The sequence below is a fragment of the Lepidochelys kempii genome, chromosome 3 (genome assembly GCF_965140285.1).
Source record: "Lepidochelys kempii isolate rLepKem1 chromosome 3, rLepKem1.hap1, whole genome shotgun sequence".
Lineage (NCBI taxonomy): Eukaryota > Metazoa > Chordata > Testudines > Cheloniidae > Lepidochelys > Lepidochelys kempii.
This window is the reverse complement of record NC_136382.1, coordinates 82,292,871-82,309,659: the sequence shown is the minus strand read 5'-3', so window position 1 is coordinate 82,309,659 and position 16,789 is coordinate 82,292,871. Positions and strand designations below refer to the sequence as shown.

The 16,789-nt window shown below is 38.7% G+C and overlaps 1 protein-coding gene across 2 annotated transcripts in view; it reads right to left on the bottom strand.

Annotated features, from left to right (window-relative positions):
• Window positions 1-16,307, bottom strand: part of PRDM1 (PR/SET domain 1) — a 30,320-nt gene extending 14,013 nt beyond the window's left edge. The window contains exons 1-4 of one of the 2 annotated variants that reach the window (XM_073336905.2): window positions 16,149-16,307; window positions 14,295-14,543; window positions 7,025-7,144; window positions 1,910-2,159 (exon numbers count right to left, since the gene is read on the bottom strand). In XM_073336905.2, the coding sequence (XP_073193006.1) occupies window positions 1,910-2,159; window positions 7,025-7,144; window positions 14,295-14,477 (553 nt within the window). In that variant the 5' untranslated portion in view covers window positions 14,478-14,543; window positions 16,149-16,307. Of the gene's footprint in view, window positions 1-1,909; window positions 2,160-7,024; window positions 7,145-14,294; window positions 15,098-16,148 lie in introns of those variants that run through there. The other variant, XM_073336904.2, reaches the window with a different exon arrangement.
• Window positions 16,308-16,789: the final 482 nt, after the last annotated feature.

Below are 16,789 nucleotides of genomic sequence, written 5' to 3'. Positions count from 1 at the left end.
ACTTATGCTCATTTCTCTGTATTGCTAAACTGTAGATGTGCAAGGCAAGGACAATCTCTAATTTAAATATAGTTAATAAAAATGATAGAGAGTTTAAGGAATGTCAAAAATCAGAAGTGGAAGAGACCTATCAGTCTCTATGTCCATCCACATGCCAATATAGGATGTTCTCTGTCGTCTATTTTCAAGTACACAAAACTGTTAGGAAACAGTACACTTCCTTACACTGCTAGTGGCTCCAATCCAGGTCTAAAACCTACTTTTACAGAACAGTTTCATAAAGATACAGATGCTGAATGCTTCCAGACACACACAGTGATCTAGACAATAGTCAACACAGTATTTGTCAGTACTTTACAAATATCTTGCTGTATCAGTGGGGAGTACAGGTAACACAAAAAGCCAGCAGAGATGGAAAAAAATGGATGCATAGATAAATTTTGAAATGTGACTAATTATATGTTTGCAAACTACTTGTACACGTGAACCAATGAACCTCTAATGTTGTTGACATGTCACATGGATAGGCCTGCACAGTTTAGGCGTAACAGGAGACCAAATTGCATGGTAACTAATGAAATGACATTTGAGATAAGGTTATAGTCAGCAAATCAATGTTGTTTGAGTAAGGAACCTAGGAACTTCAGATCCTTAGTACCTAAATAAGCATTTCTAGTGTTTCAAAAGAGTAAACATGCTTTGTAATCACTAAGGGGGTGGGAAGCAACTAATGAAAGTACAAAGGAGGAGAAATGTGTATTGGCAATTCCTGAGCAGTCTGTGCTGTATACAAAGATGGGGACTGCATTTTTATCTTGATCCACCCCCAAACTAATACTGATATTTGATAACCCATTCTCCATCACCAGATAGCAGTAAATCCCATTTCATATAAAAATAAATGCATTACAATTTTTGTTTCCAACTCTTACATATATATAGGCATATTATTTATAAGGCTAACAGAAAATTGAATCTAAGGGTCTGATTAAAGCCAATGGCAGTCTTTCTGCTGCTTTCAGTTAACGCTGGATGAGACCCCAGTAGTGTATCAAATCTAGGGATAAAAGTCTAAAGTTGGAGATGGTCAGAAACCATGGCAGAACATACAGCTAAAAAAAGGAATGCATCTTCACACCGTTAGCAATTTTGACACACATGGAAAGAAATTAAAAAAACAACAACATTGTGTTAAACTACACTATAACTGATTCGAGAGAGAATTGAGTTTTGTTGTTATCAGAAATGAAGTTAGACATAAAGGTTTGGAAGACATGCACATGGCCTGGGTCCAGTTCCTTGCATAGTAAGGACAGTCCATTTGGAACCCAAATATACATCCCTATGTAAAAAGAACAGAACAGGAGTACTTGTGTCACCTTAGAGACTAACAAATATATTTGAGCATAAACTTTCGTGAGCTACAGCTCACTTCACCGGACGCATGTAAAAAAGCTTATGCTCAAATAAATTTGTTAGTCTCTAAGGTGCCACAAGTACTCCTGTTCTTTTTGCGGATACAGACTAACATGGCTGCTACTCTGAAACATCCCTTTGTGAACATTTTCAAAGCAGAATTTTTTTAAATAGACCCATGAAACCTGGAATCTCTAAAGTCTCAGCATGCAGCAATGTCAATTATTTTTAAGGGAGGGGAGAGGGAGAGGAATGGTCTGTGTAGGATTTCATCAGATAATTCTCAGATTATAAACCAATAACTTTAAATTTTTAATCATCTGTTTGTATTTAAACAGCACAAGAAACTGTTTTTAAATTCCTTCTTTCTACTCCAAACCACCTACTGTGACACAACAGATGATTCAGCTATATAATTATACAATATATTATTAGATCACATAGGCAGAAGAGACATTACTAGCATTCTTTGTTTATGCTGTAATCCACTTACTGAGATTCATCATCAGCTCTCTGGAGGAAGGATAGTGCAGTCTCTCTGCAAAGTCTGGACAATACCACACAAGTAGTTCTTGGTTGGCAGGGATGGGCTTGATAGTGTAGAAATAGATGTTCATTCCATTCTGACAAGCTGCCAAATTCTGCTCCTGAACAGAATGGGCTGGGTTCACATAGCGCATCCAATTGCTCTTGTCCTCATTAAATCCGTCAATGAAGTGGTGAAGTTCACCCCTGGAATAGATCTAAATGAGGGCAGAATATTATGAATATAAGTGTATAGTGTATACACACACACACACACACACACAGAGTACATACGGCGAATAAGAGATTACTTTAAAAAAAAACAAAAAAAACCACGATCAACCAAATAACCAACAAAATAAATACAGAAATGGGTGTCCCCTTTCCAAATAAGACATTCTCAGCATTAAGAGTAATAAAGCTCATTCTTGATTAGGTACATTCTCCCAGTTACCTTTTCCATTTATGTTTAGTCAACGTTTTGCTCTATTAATGTGCACACATAAAAGCCACAGAACATGAAGAGTTGTCTGAAGTAAGTCTACCTTAGAGGTCTTTTTCTGCTGCTATGATCCAACAAGTGTGGGATACTGTTGACTTCAGGTTTGAGTGTGTGCTTGCATTAATGCTTTGAGTCACCTGTGTATAAGACTGACTAGCTAGGCTACGTCAAACACAGTCTCTTTCTCCGTTTTATTCTATGGCCTCTGTACTTGCAGTTTCCTACCACCTCCGCCCAAAGGTTTAAACTATGCAAACATCCTCCACCCTCAACAGTCCTAAAGTAACACTTGCTCACTCTTGGAATGTAGCTTTTTTCTGGAAAAGCTGGGTGGGGCTAAGGTGAACTTCACCTGCCATAACTGAAGACCTGGCAACGGGCCAGCATTTGACAGTATGAAAGTCATGTTTCCTCTCAATAGGCATGTTTAGGCATATACTTTAAAAAAAAAACAAACCCAACCGTATAAAACTGCTTGGCAACATGCACAAGAAAAAAAACCCAATTCAATGAGTGAAGATGTCATTTGACAAAGTTATAAGAATATGAAAATTAACTGAAAATCTAATGAACTCAACAAATATGTCCTTTAGAATTAAGATAGCTTATTTGTGGAAATAATTAGTTCAGCCACTACTTGATGAAATAAGCCATTTAAGAATGCCTGAGTTTCACAATAAGTTATCGGGTAAAAGTTAGTCTTAGACTGAGCCATTTGGATTTTAGATTGGAATCTCTTTGAGGCAGGAACTCTCTCTTTCTAAAGAACAGACCTAATATGTTTGATCTCATCAGTGAAATACATCTCTCTCTGTCTCTATGCTCATACTACTTTCTTTTTCATTTGAACAGTAACTGCAAGAGTCAACTGAGAAGAAAAAAAAAAAAAAAAAAAGGGAAAAAGACAGCCTGGCCCTTTAATGCAGGCAGTAAACACCAGAATCACTTTCTTTTAAGAGTAACTTCCTGTAAATTGAGAAGGGGGAAATACATGTGGCTTCATCAAAGAAGCTAGTGAGAGATTTTGCGGTGTGTTTGTTATGAGAAAATGGAACAGAGCCGGGTGAATTCTGCTATCAAGAGGAGTTTTCAAGTTTCTTTGTTTACTCCGATTTGCAAACTTCCAGGAACTTGGGGTTCCATTGCTGTGCACTTCTACTAGAGACGGAAGCTGCTTTCTAAAGCTACACTGAAGGTCTTCCAGTTACCCTTCCATAGATAGTACAATTTACTGTACTTCTTTTAAAAAAAGAAAATACCAGTATCATGAGGTCACATACACACCCCCACAAAACCTTATTCTGCCATCTCACCAGATTTCCATATATTATCAAGAAGATTAAAAATGTGCTGACTCATAGTACAGTTACAAGAAATGATGTCACTCTGAGGTTTGCACAGCCCTCATGTCCCCCTTCTCCTATCCGTGTGTGTAATTTGCATGGAACATTTATGTTCACACAGAGCAGATGTTCCTGTTCCTGCCAGCAAAATCAGGATGCCTTTTATAGCATGTGGGAAGTTATCTCCCACAGCTTCCTTTGCATGTGCAAGACTGTTTCAATCCCTGAGGAAGGAATTCATTTGAGTTACGGCAGTGTGTCTGTACTGAATCAAGAGATTATAATAGTAAGTTTAATGACCCTTAGAAGACTCCTATATTATTTCCAAGAAGCTTTACATTAAAACAAAGTAACATCACAAAAATGAGGTCATCTTTCTTACAGCAATATATAACTAAAATCCTAGAAAATAGTTAAAAACCATCTTTGAATATTTGCTGAATTATTCCCCACAGGTAATGTTACACAAAAGTTATTATTCTTTTCTCCTGGTGTTGGACTTAGCCCCACAAAGGCACCTAAGTCTAACACTTAGCTCCTCAAATCACCCAGTCAGCTACCAAGTAAACATTATAGGCACCCAAATTCCTCACATGCCTGACTTTCTGCTGGCAATGTCTCTGCTGGCAACTAAGTTTCTGCTGCTGGGCATGTGCAAAATTGCTGAAAGCCTGATGCTCCTAAGCTGTGTGGCACCCTACCTCATGCCTAAGTCAAAAAACAGGCACTTCCCCATCTGTGGGGCCAGATAGGCGTTTTCAGACCATGCCTACTGGACTGGGCCTGACACAAAAAGCCAGCCAGCAGTGACCAGATGGGGAATTTTTGGGGCTGGCTGGTGTGCGGGTGTCCTAGAAAGCCCAATAGTTTGGTGGTTAGAGTACTTACCCAGGATGTGGGAGACCTGTTTTCAAATTCCCATCCTGCCCAATTTGAGCAGAGACTTGACTCCAGGTCTCCCATATTCCAGGTGCATACCCTGACCACCAGACTGTTGGCTCTTCTGGAGTGAGAAGTGCTCAATCTCCTCTTGGAGCTGTTCCACTTGGTATTAAATATTAGTTCAGAAAGAGAGCAAATTTACTCCATAGGCTGGTGTTCAAGTTCAAGGCCCTGCTCCAAACCAGGCACAGCAGGTATCTGCAAACAGGTGTTCCATGGCCCAGGTGAGTGCTCTAACCACTGGACTATTGGCTATAATGGTATAGGGTGGGTGACTGTCTCTATCTCTATTTTTTTCGTGAGAAAGGGCTTACCTGGCTTAGGTGCCTAACTCCAGAAGAAGCCTGAGCGGAGATAGACACCTAAAATACCTTCCCTCTCCTCAGCATTTCCTATGGGCTAGTTTAGGCAACTCCTCATTCAACTCGCTTGCATCTGTGAAACCCTTGTTTTAGCACCTAACTCTTCCTATGCATTGCGCAAGGAGCCTGGACACCTAACTCAGGGTTGAGAGGATTCCACTGGACAGCAGGGCATCTAAAAGTTAGGTGTGGCAAAGCTGAGTGTTGCAACACCTAAGTCCCTTCTGGGACCTCGACTCTGGTAATTAAGTACAAGATCTTTGTCTCACAAGCGTAAAAACACTCCTGCACCTTGTGTGAACATTTATGTTAATTATTATCCATGTGCCAATGAGTAAAATTGTGTGGGAGAAAGTATAAGAAAACCCAAATGAGGTAATTACTTAACTTAGTTTTTCCTTAGAGGCCCCAAAAAGAGCTACAGAAAAGCTCACTAAGGCTATGTCTACACTTAGGGCGGCATGTAGAATATGCATCCTGCATGCCCCCCAGCACAGGTATAAACAGCAATGTAGTTGACAAGGCACTGCTTAGGCGAGTAAAGACACTCCAGACCATTAGGGTATGTACCGTACATGGTTCCCTACGTGCCCAAGTCATTCCTCCCATGTCTACACTGTCAGAAGCTTTCTCCACTGCCTTCTCGTGGTAGAATTGACACTGTCGCGTGCAGCAGTGTGGAAGCAGCCCGCTTTCTACTGAAGTGTGTAGCTACACATATAATATACACCACGGCCAGTGTAGACAAGGCCTAAAAGTAAAGTTATGCTTTTATGCACGCACAGTGTAGCAGTAGTCTTTCTATATAAAGAATGCAAGCAAGTGCCAGGACAATTAGAGCAAACCTGAGGCTTACTAAAAAGCCATTTGATTAGGCTCCCAGTGGCAAGGCTCAGATACAGAGTACAAATCTCTCTTCCCACTCACCCATATTTGCATCAAATCCTGTGATAGACCGGCTTAGTGATCTGAGGGCAACAAGTTCAGTTCCATGGAAGAAGATGGAGCAAAATGGATGTATACAGAACTGGTAAAGTATTTGTGGAGGAAGTTGGGGGATTAGTTCACTGAGGTTTCTCAATCACCAGGAGAAGGAAGGAAGGAAGGAAGGGCTGAATGAAAGGGATGGCAGAAGATAAATGGAGGGGGGAAGGGAAGGAGACTATCCTTACTCCTCCAGGGAGTGCCTAAGGCACTCCTCCAGTGCCTAAGTTATCAACACAGAGTGCTCAGTTAGCACACACAGACTCCTACTCCATACCATGCTGAACTACCTTATGAGCAGTAAACATCACATTAACATTTCTGCCTGCCATTAGTGGGGTACATGGCCATGATGAGGCAGCCAGTTTGGCAACATTTTCTCAACTGGCCCTAGAAATGTCTGTTCATTTAAAATACACATATTGAAGAGATAAACACTGTTTTACAATAGTTGAATTTGAAACATGCTTAAAAAGTTATTCAGAATTTAATAATTCCAGCATAAAAGATTATATAATTATAGAATACATCCTACTCACTCTCAAGTATGTATTAGCTAGAAATCAAGAATACATGACATTCTTAAGTCTTAAAGAAGGACTTATTACTATTTCCTTGTGTAGAAATGCAAATCAACCTACCCTGGCAGCAAGTAGCAGAGCTATTTCTTTATATGATCAAGCACTGATGTGTTGCAGAAGACAGAGCCAAGAGCTGTTGTGCATCTCCCTCACTCTCCACCCACACTGTCCCCATTTCCAAGAGGGCCAGAAGTTTACTCAGCTTAGTTCACCACTGTTCTCTCAGAATTCTGTTCATATATGGCAGAGTAAAGAAGTTGCCCCCTGCACTCACACAGGTCTGAAACAGGAAGTGACCCAGCTTTTCAGCAGTACTCATTTAGTGATCTGATTACTGCATCAACATGGAGCTGTTTTTTTCCTGCTTACCCGCCAAAAGTATTTTCTGTTTGCGTTCTTGGGAACTGTATCGTTGGTATAGATCTCTCCTACCAGGGGTCCAAAACGTGTTCCTTTAGGGATGTACTCTTTACTTACAACTCCAGTAACCTGCAAGGAGAAGAGCAAATGATCAGCCCATCTTCAACAGAAAACAAAAGTCACTCTTGTTCTTACTAAAAAGCCCAAGCCCAATATATTTTTGATGAGAGGTCAGAAAAGCAGAAATAAACTAACAGCCACATTGACATCTGATATGAAAAACTATGTCAACTTACAGTTTCTTGCTGAAAAATATGGAGGCCAGTAGTGAAAAGAGCTTCAGGTGCATAAATAATGAAAAACTGCCATACAGAAATTTGTTTGTATTTGTAAGCAGAAACAGAAAGACTCACTGAAAGCAATTTTTTTCCCTTAAAACAAGAGGGTCAGGTGTTTCAGAGTTAAGAAAAGATCAGCAAATTAAAGAATTCTAACCTACTGATACTAATACCACTCCCAACCACTTACAGATGTAGCTTTTCTCATCAAAGGTGAATGTCAAAATTCTAGTCTCAGAAACTAAAAATATTCAGTAGTAAGCACTTCAGTGTGCTGAAATTACCACTCTCTTGTAGTTTTCTTGTAAAAGGGGTTCAGTGCAGTCTCTATTTCTAGATAAAAATAAAACCCTTTTATTGCTCTGGTACCTTGTTGAATGGCTGAAAAAACATCCAAAACCTACAACTCTTCCATTACCATACAATAAAAATCAACAAATAATATGAACTGACTTTGGGAAAGTGTGCTCACAGATTACGGTCTTTAAAAGAGACAGAGGTTCCTGTAATATGTGTTACGTGGGTCTGGTCAAGGAAGTGTAGGTTTTTGGTGAAAATGCTCTGCTGTACCAAGTTTAAGATACATATTGTAGCTGTTCAGCTTCCTCCTTGACAGTAATTACACTAAAAAAGTCACTGACCACAAATCAGGAAGCAATTCATCATTATTCAGAAGAACGTGCCTTTGAGTAACCCTTTACAACACATGGCTGAGTTCTTGGTTTTGTCCTTCCCTTTTCTCCACCAGTCCTCTGAATTTTTGTGTATTTAAACAATGTGTTATAAGCAGAATAATTTTGTAAACCAAAAATCAGGACTTTGCAAGACTGCTTAAGAAGCAGGGAGGAGAAATAAAACAGGCTGTTGGTTTGGTAACCTTACTGAACTTTCATAGTAAAGCCAATTAAATACAGTCCTCTCATACACCTTACTAGGTAATACTTCTTATTGTGCCATAGAACTACAGCAGAGCCTTGCTGATTGGCACTAATAATTGGAACCCCATTGCTGATTCCTGAATTCTGCAAATTCACAAATAAACAAACACAGTTAACCAAATAAATTAAGGATCATCACAATTATGTACTTTGTTCAGATGAGTAAGCATTTAGGTTTACTTGAAGCACTTCACAGTGCTCTAGCAAATGTTCTGCATCGTACATGGTATTTTGTAAACGTGACTATGCATTATAACATGAAACCCAACCACCGTTTCTGCTATTAAATCTTTGCTGAAAAATGGGGCTATGATGGTTCTGTTTGGGTGTGTGTGTGTGTGTGTGAATGAGAGCACATTATTGGTTTGTGTATTAGTGAAATGAGAATTAGTAAGGTTCTATTGTACATTGTCTATGGATAAATATTCTGATTTGACTTCTTGACTGGAAATGCAAACAAACAATTAACGCTTAGCAAAGTTTTATGTGAAAAGGGAAACAGAACTGAACAAGAACTACTGAGGAATCAAGCATATAGGCCATTGGGAAGTGGATTGGTGATTATGTGGAAGATGGTAATGCTGTCTTGCAAGTGTTTTGGTGTGTGCGCGTGCGCACACACACACACACAAAGATTTGTGCATCTGGACTGGAGAGTGAAAGAAAAAGGGACTTCCAGAAATTTTCCTACACCTACCACAAGTTGAAACATGTTCAGTGGCCCAGTTTTATTTTTATCCTTCTTGTACATTTCTCGTAGAGAGTTGAAAAAGGCAGATGTTCTTTCTCATCTTCCCCATCTACCTTCATTTACATCCATCTGCCCTTTCTAGAAAAGTTCATAGCAGTTTAACTGTAAAGTATATTTTAGCTCTTTCACAGTTTTAAAATGTCTTGGTCTTAATTAAAATATCTAATGAAATTCTCAGAATGTCTAGAAATCACTACTGCTTGAAGTAGTCAACTTGAAACATTTACTATATTGGCTTCTCTGACACAGCAGATCCTTTTTTTAATATATGTACAGCATTTGATTCTTTCCCAATATATAAAACATTAATATGGTTTATCATCCAATAATTAATGGAAGATATTTTGGCATAATATTTTTTAGAAGTGTGCGTGCACACATGCGTGTCTAAACACCCTTTTTTGTTTTGTTAACTATCTACTTTTTGCCACCTGTCGTTTCTGATCAGAGTGTATAGTATAAATTATGTCTCTAAAAGCTCAACTGTTATGAACAAGTAGCATTAAACTCAAAATCACAAGCCAGCAGAGGAACATTGATGACACCAAGACAACTCTGGGTTCTAGATCTCATGCCAGACAGGAGGCTGGTCCTGTGCCATAATCAAGATCAAAGAGACTCTTGCCATGCCATAGTGTAGTGGGATTTAGTTATTGTACTTCGTTCTTTGTTGGTAATCAAGGTTGCCAAGGACTGCAGACAAATCAGAAAAAATGCTACGGATCAAAAGCAGAAAGGAAGTTGGGCCTTAGTTGCCAAAAGCAGATACAGAGCAAACATTTCAAACTTCTGTCCACAAGGTGTCCTTCAGCACACTCCTTGTGAACTGTGAGGATACTGTCTGAAGCTACCACATCTTGTGGATGAACATGAGTCTGATAATGACTCTCACAAGTAAACTACTACTAAAAACGTTAAGGCTTTAAGGATTTTTCTAAAATCTTTGGATTTAAAATTTTAAACTTTGCAACAAAACAAAAATCTGTTTTCAAAATGTTTTTTGAAATTATGTTTCTCTCTTTTAAAGGTATAGACACTTCAAATCTCTTGATACTGCCACAAACACTTATAATTAATTCCATTATCAGAAAAACAATATTTCTACAATAAAAAACATTTTCTCATGTTGGACTTGTGATTTGAAATATCTTCTGTGATGTATATAAGCTATGCTCCTTACTAAAGTAAGTTAAGACACTTTCACCCCACTTTGTGTGTGATAGGATGAACACAATGCTTGCGTGCTAAGATAACCAGGTGCCAGCATTTAGAAGAGCAGACAGCTGCCTCATTGTGAACAACAAGCTGCAGAATCTTCAATGATCCTGTCTGATACTGTCTGCAAGGAAAGCACTGCTGTGTTTTGATCGGTGCATTATATGTAGATGTTAAATAATTGCTTTTTATACTCTGCTTAAACTCAGGTTTGTTCAAAAGGCCATTTAAATGACAGTGTTCACCTAACCCAGGAAGGAAACACCATTGGAACTGACCAGGGTCCTAATGAATTACTGCTGGGGCAGGCTGCTGTATGCCTTCTATAAACACATCAGTGAGAAGTTGAAAAGCTTCAACACTTTCATGCTTCATCTACCCCCACAGAAGCCATTCCACTAGATACTTTATGGCCAGCACCGACCTCCCTGCCATTTCAGCATATCCATCTTTGTCAATAGATTGGGTCACAGAGCACATCCTGACAAGTCATGGCTCCCAGACAAAAAACAGTATTCCTTAGATTCTCATTTTGATATTTTAAAAAATTGAGGAGAATTTACACTCCTTTGTTTGGAGTAGGGGCTGTGAGTTAACCAATAACACATTAGTTGTGAGAGAAGGGGATGCTCTTAAATAAATCTGATAAATAGCATGTTTTTTTCACCCCTGGTTCAATTTATTACAGTATATTTTCATAATAATTGTAAATGTAAATCTGGAATGGTGGTTCAGTTAGCATTTTGTTTTGAAACATACGAACATTTTTATTAAATTGACTGGAAGAAAACTGCAGCTGAACCAAGACCTGCAGCTTGCGATTTATTTTTTAAAAGTGGTAAAGTGAGAGGAAATGCTTTCTGGTTATATCCTCCTTAATTATCTAAGATAGAAATAAAACACAGCTTCGGTGAATTATCTGTAAAAGGGCAAGTGCGTGAGGTTAGTGAGGTGTATATTTAAAGCAGTTTATAATAGACTTGGTCAAAACAGCTCGGAATCCAGTACTCATCCCTTTGAAGAGTAGCCTTATTATAGAAAGTACTGCATTAAGGACCTTATGCTACAGGTAATGGATTCTGTAAACTCCTCATAATTTATCCTTTTCCAGATTCAGTAAAAACAACAGGATAAATGGTGTGTTGATGGTCCCAAACTTCTAACTGATATTTTATACTAAGAAGTGCGGGGGTGGAGGGAGTGTGTTAAGATTGAAGCAGAAGGAAATTTCCTGAAAAACTGTTTTAAAATTTCAGAGTGGTAGCTGTGTTAGTCTGTATCAGCAAAAACGAGGCGTCCTTGTGGCACCTTAGAGACTAACAAATTTATCTGGGCATAAGCTTTTGTTGGCTACAACTCACATCTTTTCATGTATTTATATCTGCTCCTGTATTTTCCACTCCATGCATCTGATGATGTGGGTTCTAGCCCACGAAAGCTTATGCCTCAATAAATTTGTTAGTCTCTAAGGTGCCACAAGGACTCTGCGTTGTTTTAAAATTGTTATCTTAAAAAGATTAGTCACATGTAATATTGCAAAGTATATCACTTTAGTCTTCATTAATTGCTGAAGTGGAGAAAAGAGCTAACTGCCACATAAAAATATACAGCTGTCTTCATGTAAATCTAACAACTCCAAATGTTAAGAGCAGAAACAATTCATTTTAAAAAGATACTGACGTATATAATGAGTTCCTAGTGAAAAACGTGTCCTTCAAAAAAAAACAAAAAAAAACCCGGGGGCAAGGTCCAAGAATAAACAGAAGTATGATGTGTCATGGAATCTCTTGACATTTCAATAAAAGTCTTTAAGGGATGCATGAAAAGGAAAAATAACCCGCAAAAAAAAGCCTTCCCCCCCTGCAAATAAACTAACCAAACAACCCAAAACAAACAAACAAAGCCACCCAAGTCTGCACATACAACACTGTCGTATTCCTAGTCCCTTAGGACATATGTTACAAAATACAGATCTGATTATGAGAGCTTTAATATTTCATAAACCATGTACTGTATGGTTTTGTCAATAAATTGGCTCAGTGCTCACATCCTTCCTCAAGATAAATATGCAATCTTTTCCCAAAGTTTACAGTGAAGACAACTCACTCACAAAATCCATAGATCCATATTCACATGCACGCGCGTACACACACACAGAGCCCAATTTGTACCTCCACCCTTTGCAATTCAGAAATAACTTTTAGAGTCATTAGAGTTACACTGATGTGGCACCCGGGGTAAGATCAGAATCAAGCTCCCTTTATCTTCCCTTCTCACTCCCTCTATAAGGGTCTGATCCTTCAAACACTTATGCACAAAAACCAGGTTACTAAAATTGAGGGCAGAAGAGCAAAACAAAACCTTAAAATCAATCGGAAAAAGAAATGTTTAGAGCCAAATTAATAAGAGGTACTATGATGAAAGTGACCGACGCGATCTGCAAACTATTTCACTACGTTGACAAGTGACTAGTGGATCGCAAGCCTACAAATGAAGTACTATAGCTTCAATAGAAGGCGATAATCAGATTGGCTCTTTCATTCAGAGCTATGGAATAAAACGAGAGGAATCAAAAGTTCCTTTTGTTTCTTACTCTATGTGCCGCTCAGCACAAGCCAAGTACAATGGGGAACTTTGGTAAACAAAGAAAGGATGTTCTGTATTCAGACTCCCTGTAGTAAAAGGATCCCAGTTGGACATATTTTATAAGAAAGAATTGGAAAAACTTTTCAACAACTTAAAAAAAAAATTAAAACTCAGAACGATCCCAAACTGCATATTCATGTCAGCAACCCAGAATGAATATGGAAATGTGTTAATCACAGAGTTACAGCTTCATCTCCCAAACCACAAAAATATTTAACTAAAAAAAAAAAAAACCAAAAAACCCCACAAACAAGGAGCAATTTTTGGCTTTTTTGGTTTTAAGCTTCCTTTTCCCCTTCAGATTTCTAGAGGATACCTTTTTCCCTCCCACTTGATGTTTAGCCTTAACCTCTTGCCAAACCACTATGCATTCTAGCCTGCCCTGTAGGGCCAAATTCTGCTGCATCAGTTTATTTCAGTTGAGGATCTGGCCCTATTTCTAGACACAGGATTAAACAAGCAAATGCATTTCCATGATACTTGTTTTGGGAGGACACGTTTGATAGTGAGACAAGAATGAATTTACATCCCTTTTTAGCTCTGTGGTCAGTATATTTAGCCATAGTAGTAACACAGGTAATAGCTGCTCCACCACAAGTCGCAGGACAAGGAGAAATTAAGGGTTGTCCCTAGGATTATTATGCTGTTGAACATCACACCTAGCGATAATAGCTAGTATATACGGAGTAAACACACGACCAATTGCTCATCCAGGCTCATTTTTTCCCAGCCCTTCTGAAACAACAACAACAACAACAACAAAGAATGTACCCACTTCAGAGATAAGGATACTTGCATGTCTAGCTACAAGTAAAAGTACTGCCCCAGATAAACAATAGTTAATTTAAGGCATGCAGACACAGCACAGTGTTGCAATAATTTTACCAACATTTCTTAATAGGTAGGCCAGAGTTTTGAGAATTTAGGAAGTTGCAAATAAAGCAAGTTCATTAAAAGAATAAAGCAATTTCATAAAAGAAGAGAAAAATGATTAAACACATTTCCAGGAATTATATTTTTTTCCTTTTCAAAGCTATTGTACAACTGAGGCACTTTAATCTCTAGGCCAGAGGCAATGAATGGACTGGCCGACAGCAGCCTAGAAACTGGGACACAACCCACACTTTAAACGTGCTTATGCAGTTGCCTGAAGATTTAACTGTTTGCTAATTGGTACAGAACCAATTTTAGGGATGTGTGACTTAGCCATGGAAGTGTTAAGTGATGGATTATTTGTTTACAGTTCCTTAAAGAATTATAAGGATTTGTCTAAAATGCCAGTGGCATTTTTTAAGGTGGTTAGCGTGCGGAAGCATAATGAACTGGTCACTTTCCAAAGCACTGTGATTCGGCTGTTGGGATCCAGCCTTCCCCAACAGATGGCTGCTTACCTCTTTGCAGTTCAATGTATATTTGAAAGTCAAGTTCCTTGGCAAGGACGCCTCCGCCTGAGTTATGGTGCTTCCATCATCGCTGGGATCCCAGGGGTGATCATTTACAATGTATGTACACTTCTCTTCAAAATCAGCCTCTGTCCACAGAGTCATGTCAGCATCCTCCATGTCCATTTTCATTGCCCACTCCGTCCCTTTCACCAGCGTTTGGAAACTCACAACGTCCAAGCTACACTGTGTGGCAGCCTGGAAAAGAAGAAAAAAAAAATCTTTTAATCCTCATTGTCCTTCAGTTTCTGTGGTTTCCTTTGAGACAGTGTGACTAACACAGCAGTCTGTGGCACTTTAAAAGAGTATGCAGTACGGTTGGTACAGTTGAGTAATAGCCAAAAAAAAAAAAGGCAGCATAAAACTATGTTGCCTTTACTGAAGCAATATCTTAAAATGCCAGCCTTGGTAATAATAATAATTATTAATAATAATTAATAATAATAAGGGAACCAAAAGAATGGGGGGAAATCCCTAAGATCAGCATCTGCATTACTTTTCTCAGATCTTTTTCTTAACACCTCACAGAAGAAATTCTGCAAGGCCAGTACTGTGCCCAAGAATATCTGGGGTCATGGCCGCAAGACCACTCAGTGCCTGTGGAAAAGCTGCCTCAGAAAAAGTGTCACAAACAAGGAGAGGAAGAGGAAGGAGCTGCTGTCTGCGTCTGAGTGAAGCTAAAAATGGAAAGCGCATGTTGGAAGAGCGGAACCCAGCCTAGCCTTTTCCAAATGGAGGAGCCTGAACTTTCCCACCGGCTTCCAACACACAAACAACTCTCAAAACAACCTGGCTCCCTTCTGACGTCCTCTTATCCTTTGGCGTGGAAGGCTGAAAAAGCCGACATCCTGCCAACAGCGTTGCAGCGTTGCAGCAAAAGCTTTTCACAAGTTACTGGAATACATTCACTTGGACCAAAACGAAAAAGAAAAAAAAATCCTTATGTTTCTTTGTCTTGATGACATCTTACAGAATTATATGCTTAAGGCACTAGATAGAATCCTTGTGAGAAAATTCCATCAAGTCTTTGACTGCCTATTTCTATTTAGGACAGATACAATACCAAATTGTCAGATTGGTATTACAACATCATCTTTCTGTAAGATAAAGTAGAACCAAAGAATGCAGTTGCTGTTTAAACTGGTAGTTGTAAATGGTTTTCAAATCCAGGATCAAAAACTCATTTTTCCTTTAAAAATATTCAACCATTATGGAATTTCCTCCGTTCACTCCTCTACCTCCCTCTCCCAACCCAAAAATGAAAAAATAGATTACAAGATAAAAAGAAACATTTTGGGGGGAAAAGGATAGAGAACTTATCTCTGTCAATCTCTGACTCCTAGTTAAAATAAAACATCCAGTAACCACACCAAGACTTTCTTTCTGGATAATGTAGATCCATTTAAAAAAACATTCTACACAAAGTTTACCTCATTTATGCTGCATCACAACATTTAATTTTTGACATATATTTACAATAATGCCTCCCACTAGCTTTATAGGGTGGAAGAAACTGGTTCTTTACATTTTGGTCTAATTTATAGCCAAATCAAATCATCAGCTAAATATTTACTGACTGTGAATATCAAGATGAAAATAAAGACTAATATTGAAACTCCAGTGAACTGACAGTTACATCTAGAAGTGAAAGGGTTAATATCTAGGTCTTCCAAATCAACGCAGAAAAGGCTAACAAGAAACATTTGCTATTTATTCTAAGTGTTTAGATTAATATATTGATTAACACAGCACTAAAATGTCAATAATAGATCCAGGGGGGGAAAAAGGAATCAAGTTCCTTACCAAGGTAGAGTCCACAAATGTTTCCAAACAGAAGCTCCACGTTTAAGATAAGTCTCGCTCATATCTACCGAGTAAACATTTCTTCTTCCTTCCACTGGGTATGTTAGAGTAAGACTGACTCACACCTAGAGAGTTAACTCCTTTTGCTTGTGCCTCTCTCTCTCTCTGTCAGACAGGTGCTGCTGCACTTACTGCTTTTGCCTCTCAAACACTGGAGGGCTGAGTGTTACAATACTTTCAGTCTCTGTGTTAACTAAGCAGCCTGTTCCTTTCCCCTCCCTGTTTCAGCCACTCATTTGATTTACTCACAGTCATGGCTGCCAAAAGCAGGGGGTGGGGCTATACCTGTAACTCATATGGAGATTAGCCAAGGGGAATTTTTTTCTTTCTGACAACATTTCACAGAGTTTTTCCTCTTACTACATATGGATATAAGCATTCCCCTGGAGCCAGCCTTACTTCCACATGAAGCACACATATGACTTTCGTATTATTATGGCTGTCTCGTTGAGTGTCTACTAGAAATTTACCCCACTATTTTGAACTGTGAGGTCTGAAGGACACAGCTAATTTTCCCATTAATTAAAAAAAAGAGGTGCCATAAAACTAACAATTAAAAAGTCGTTTCCAGGTTAGAGAAT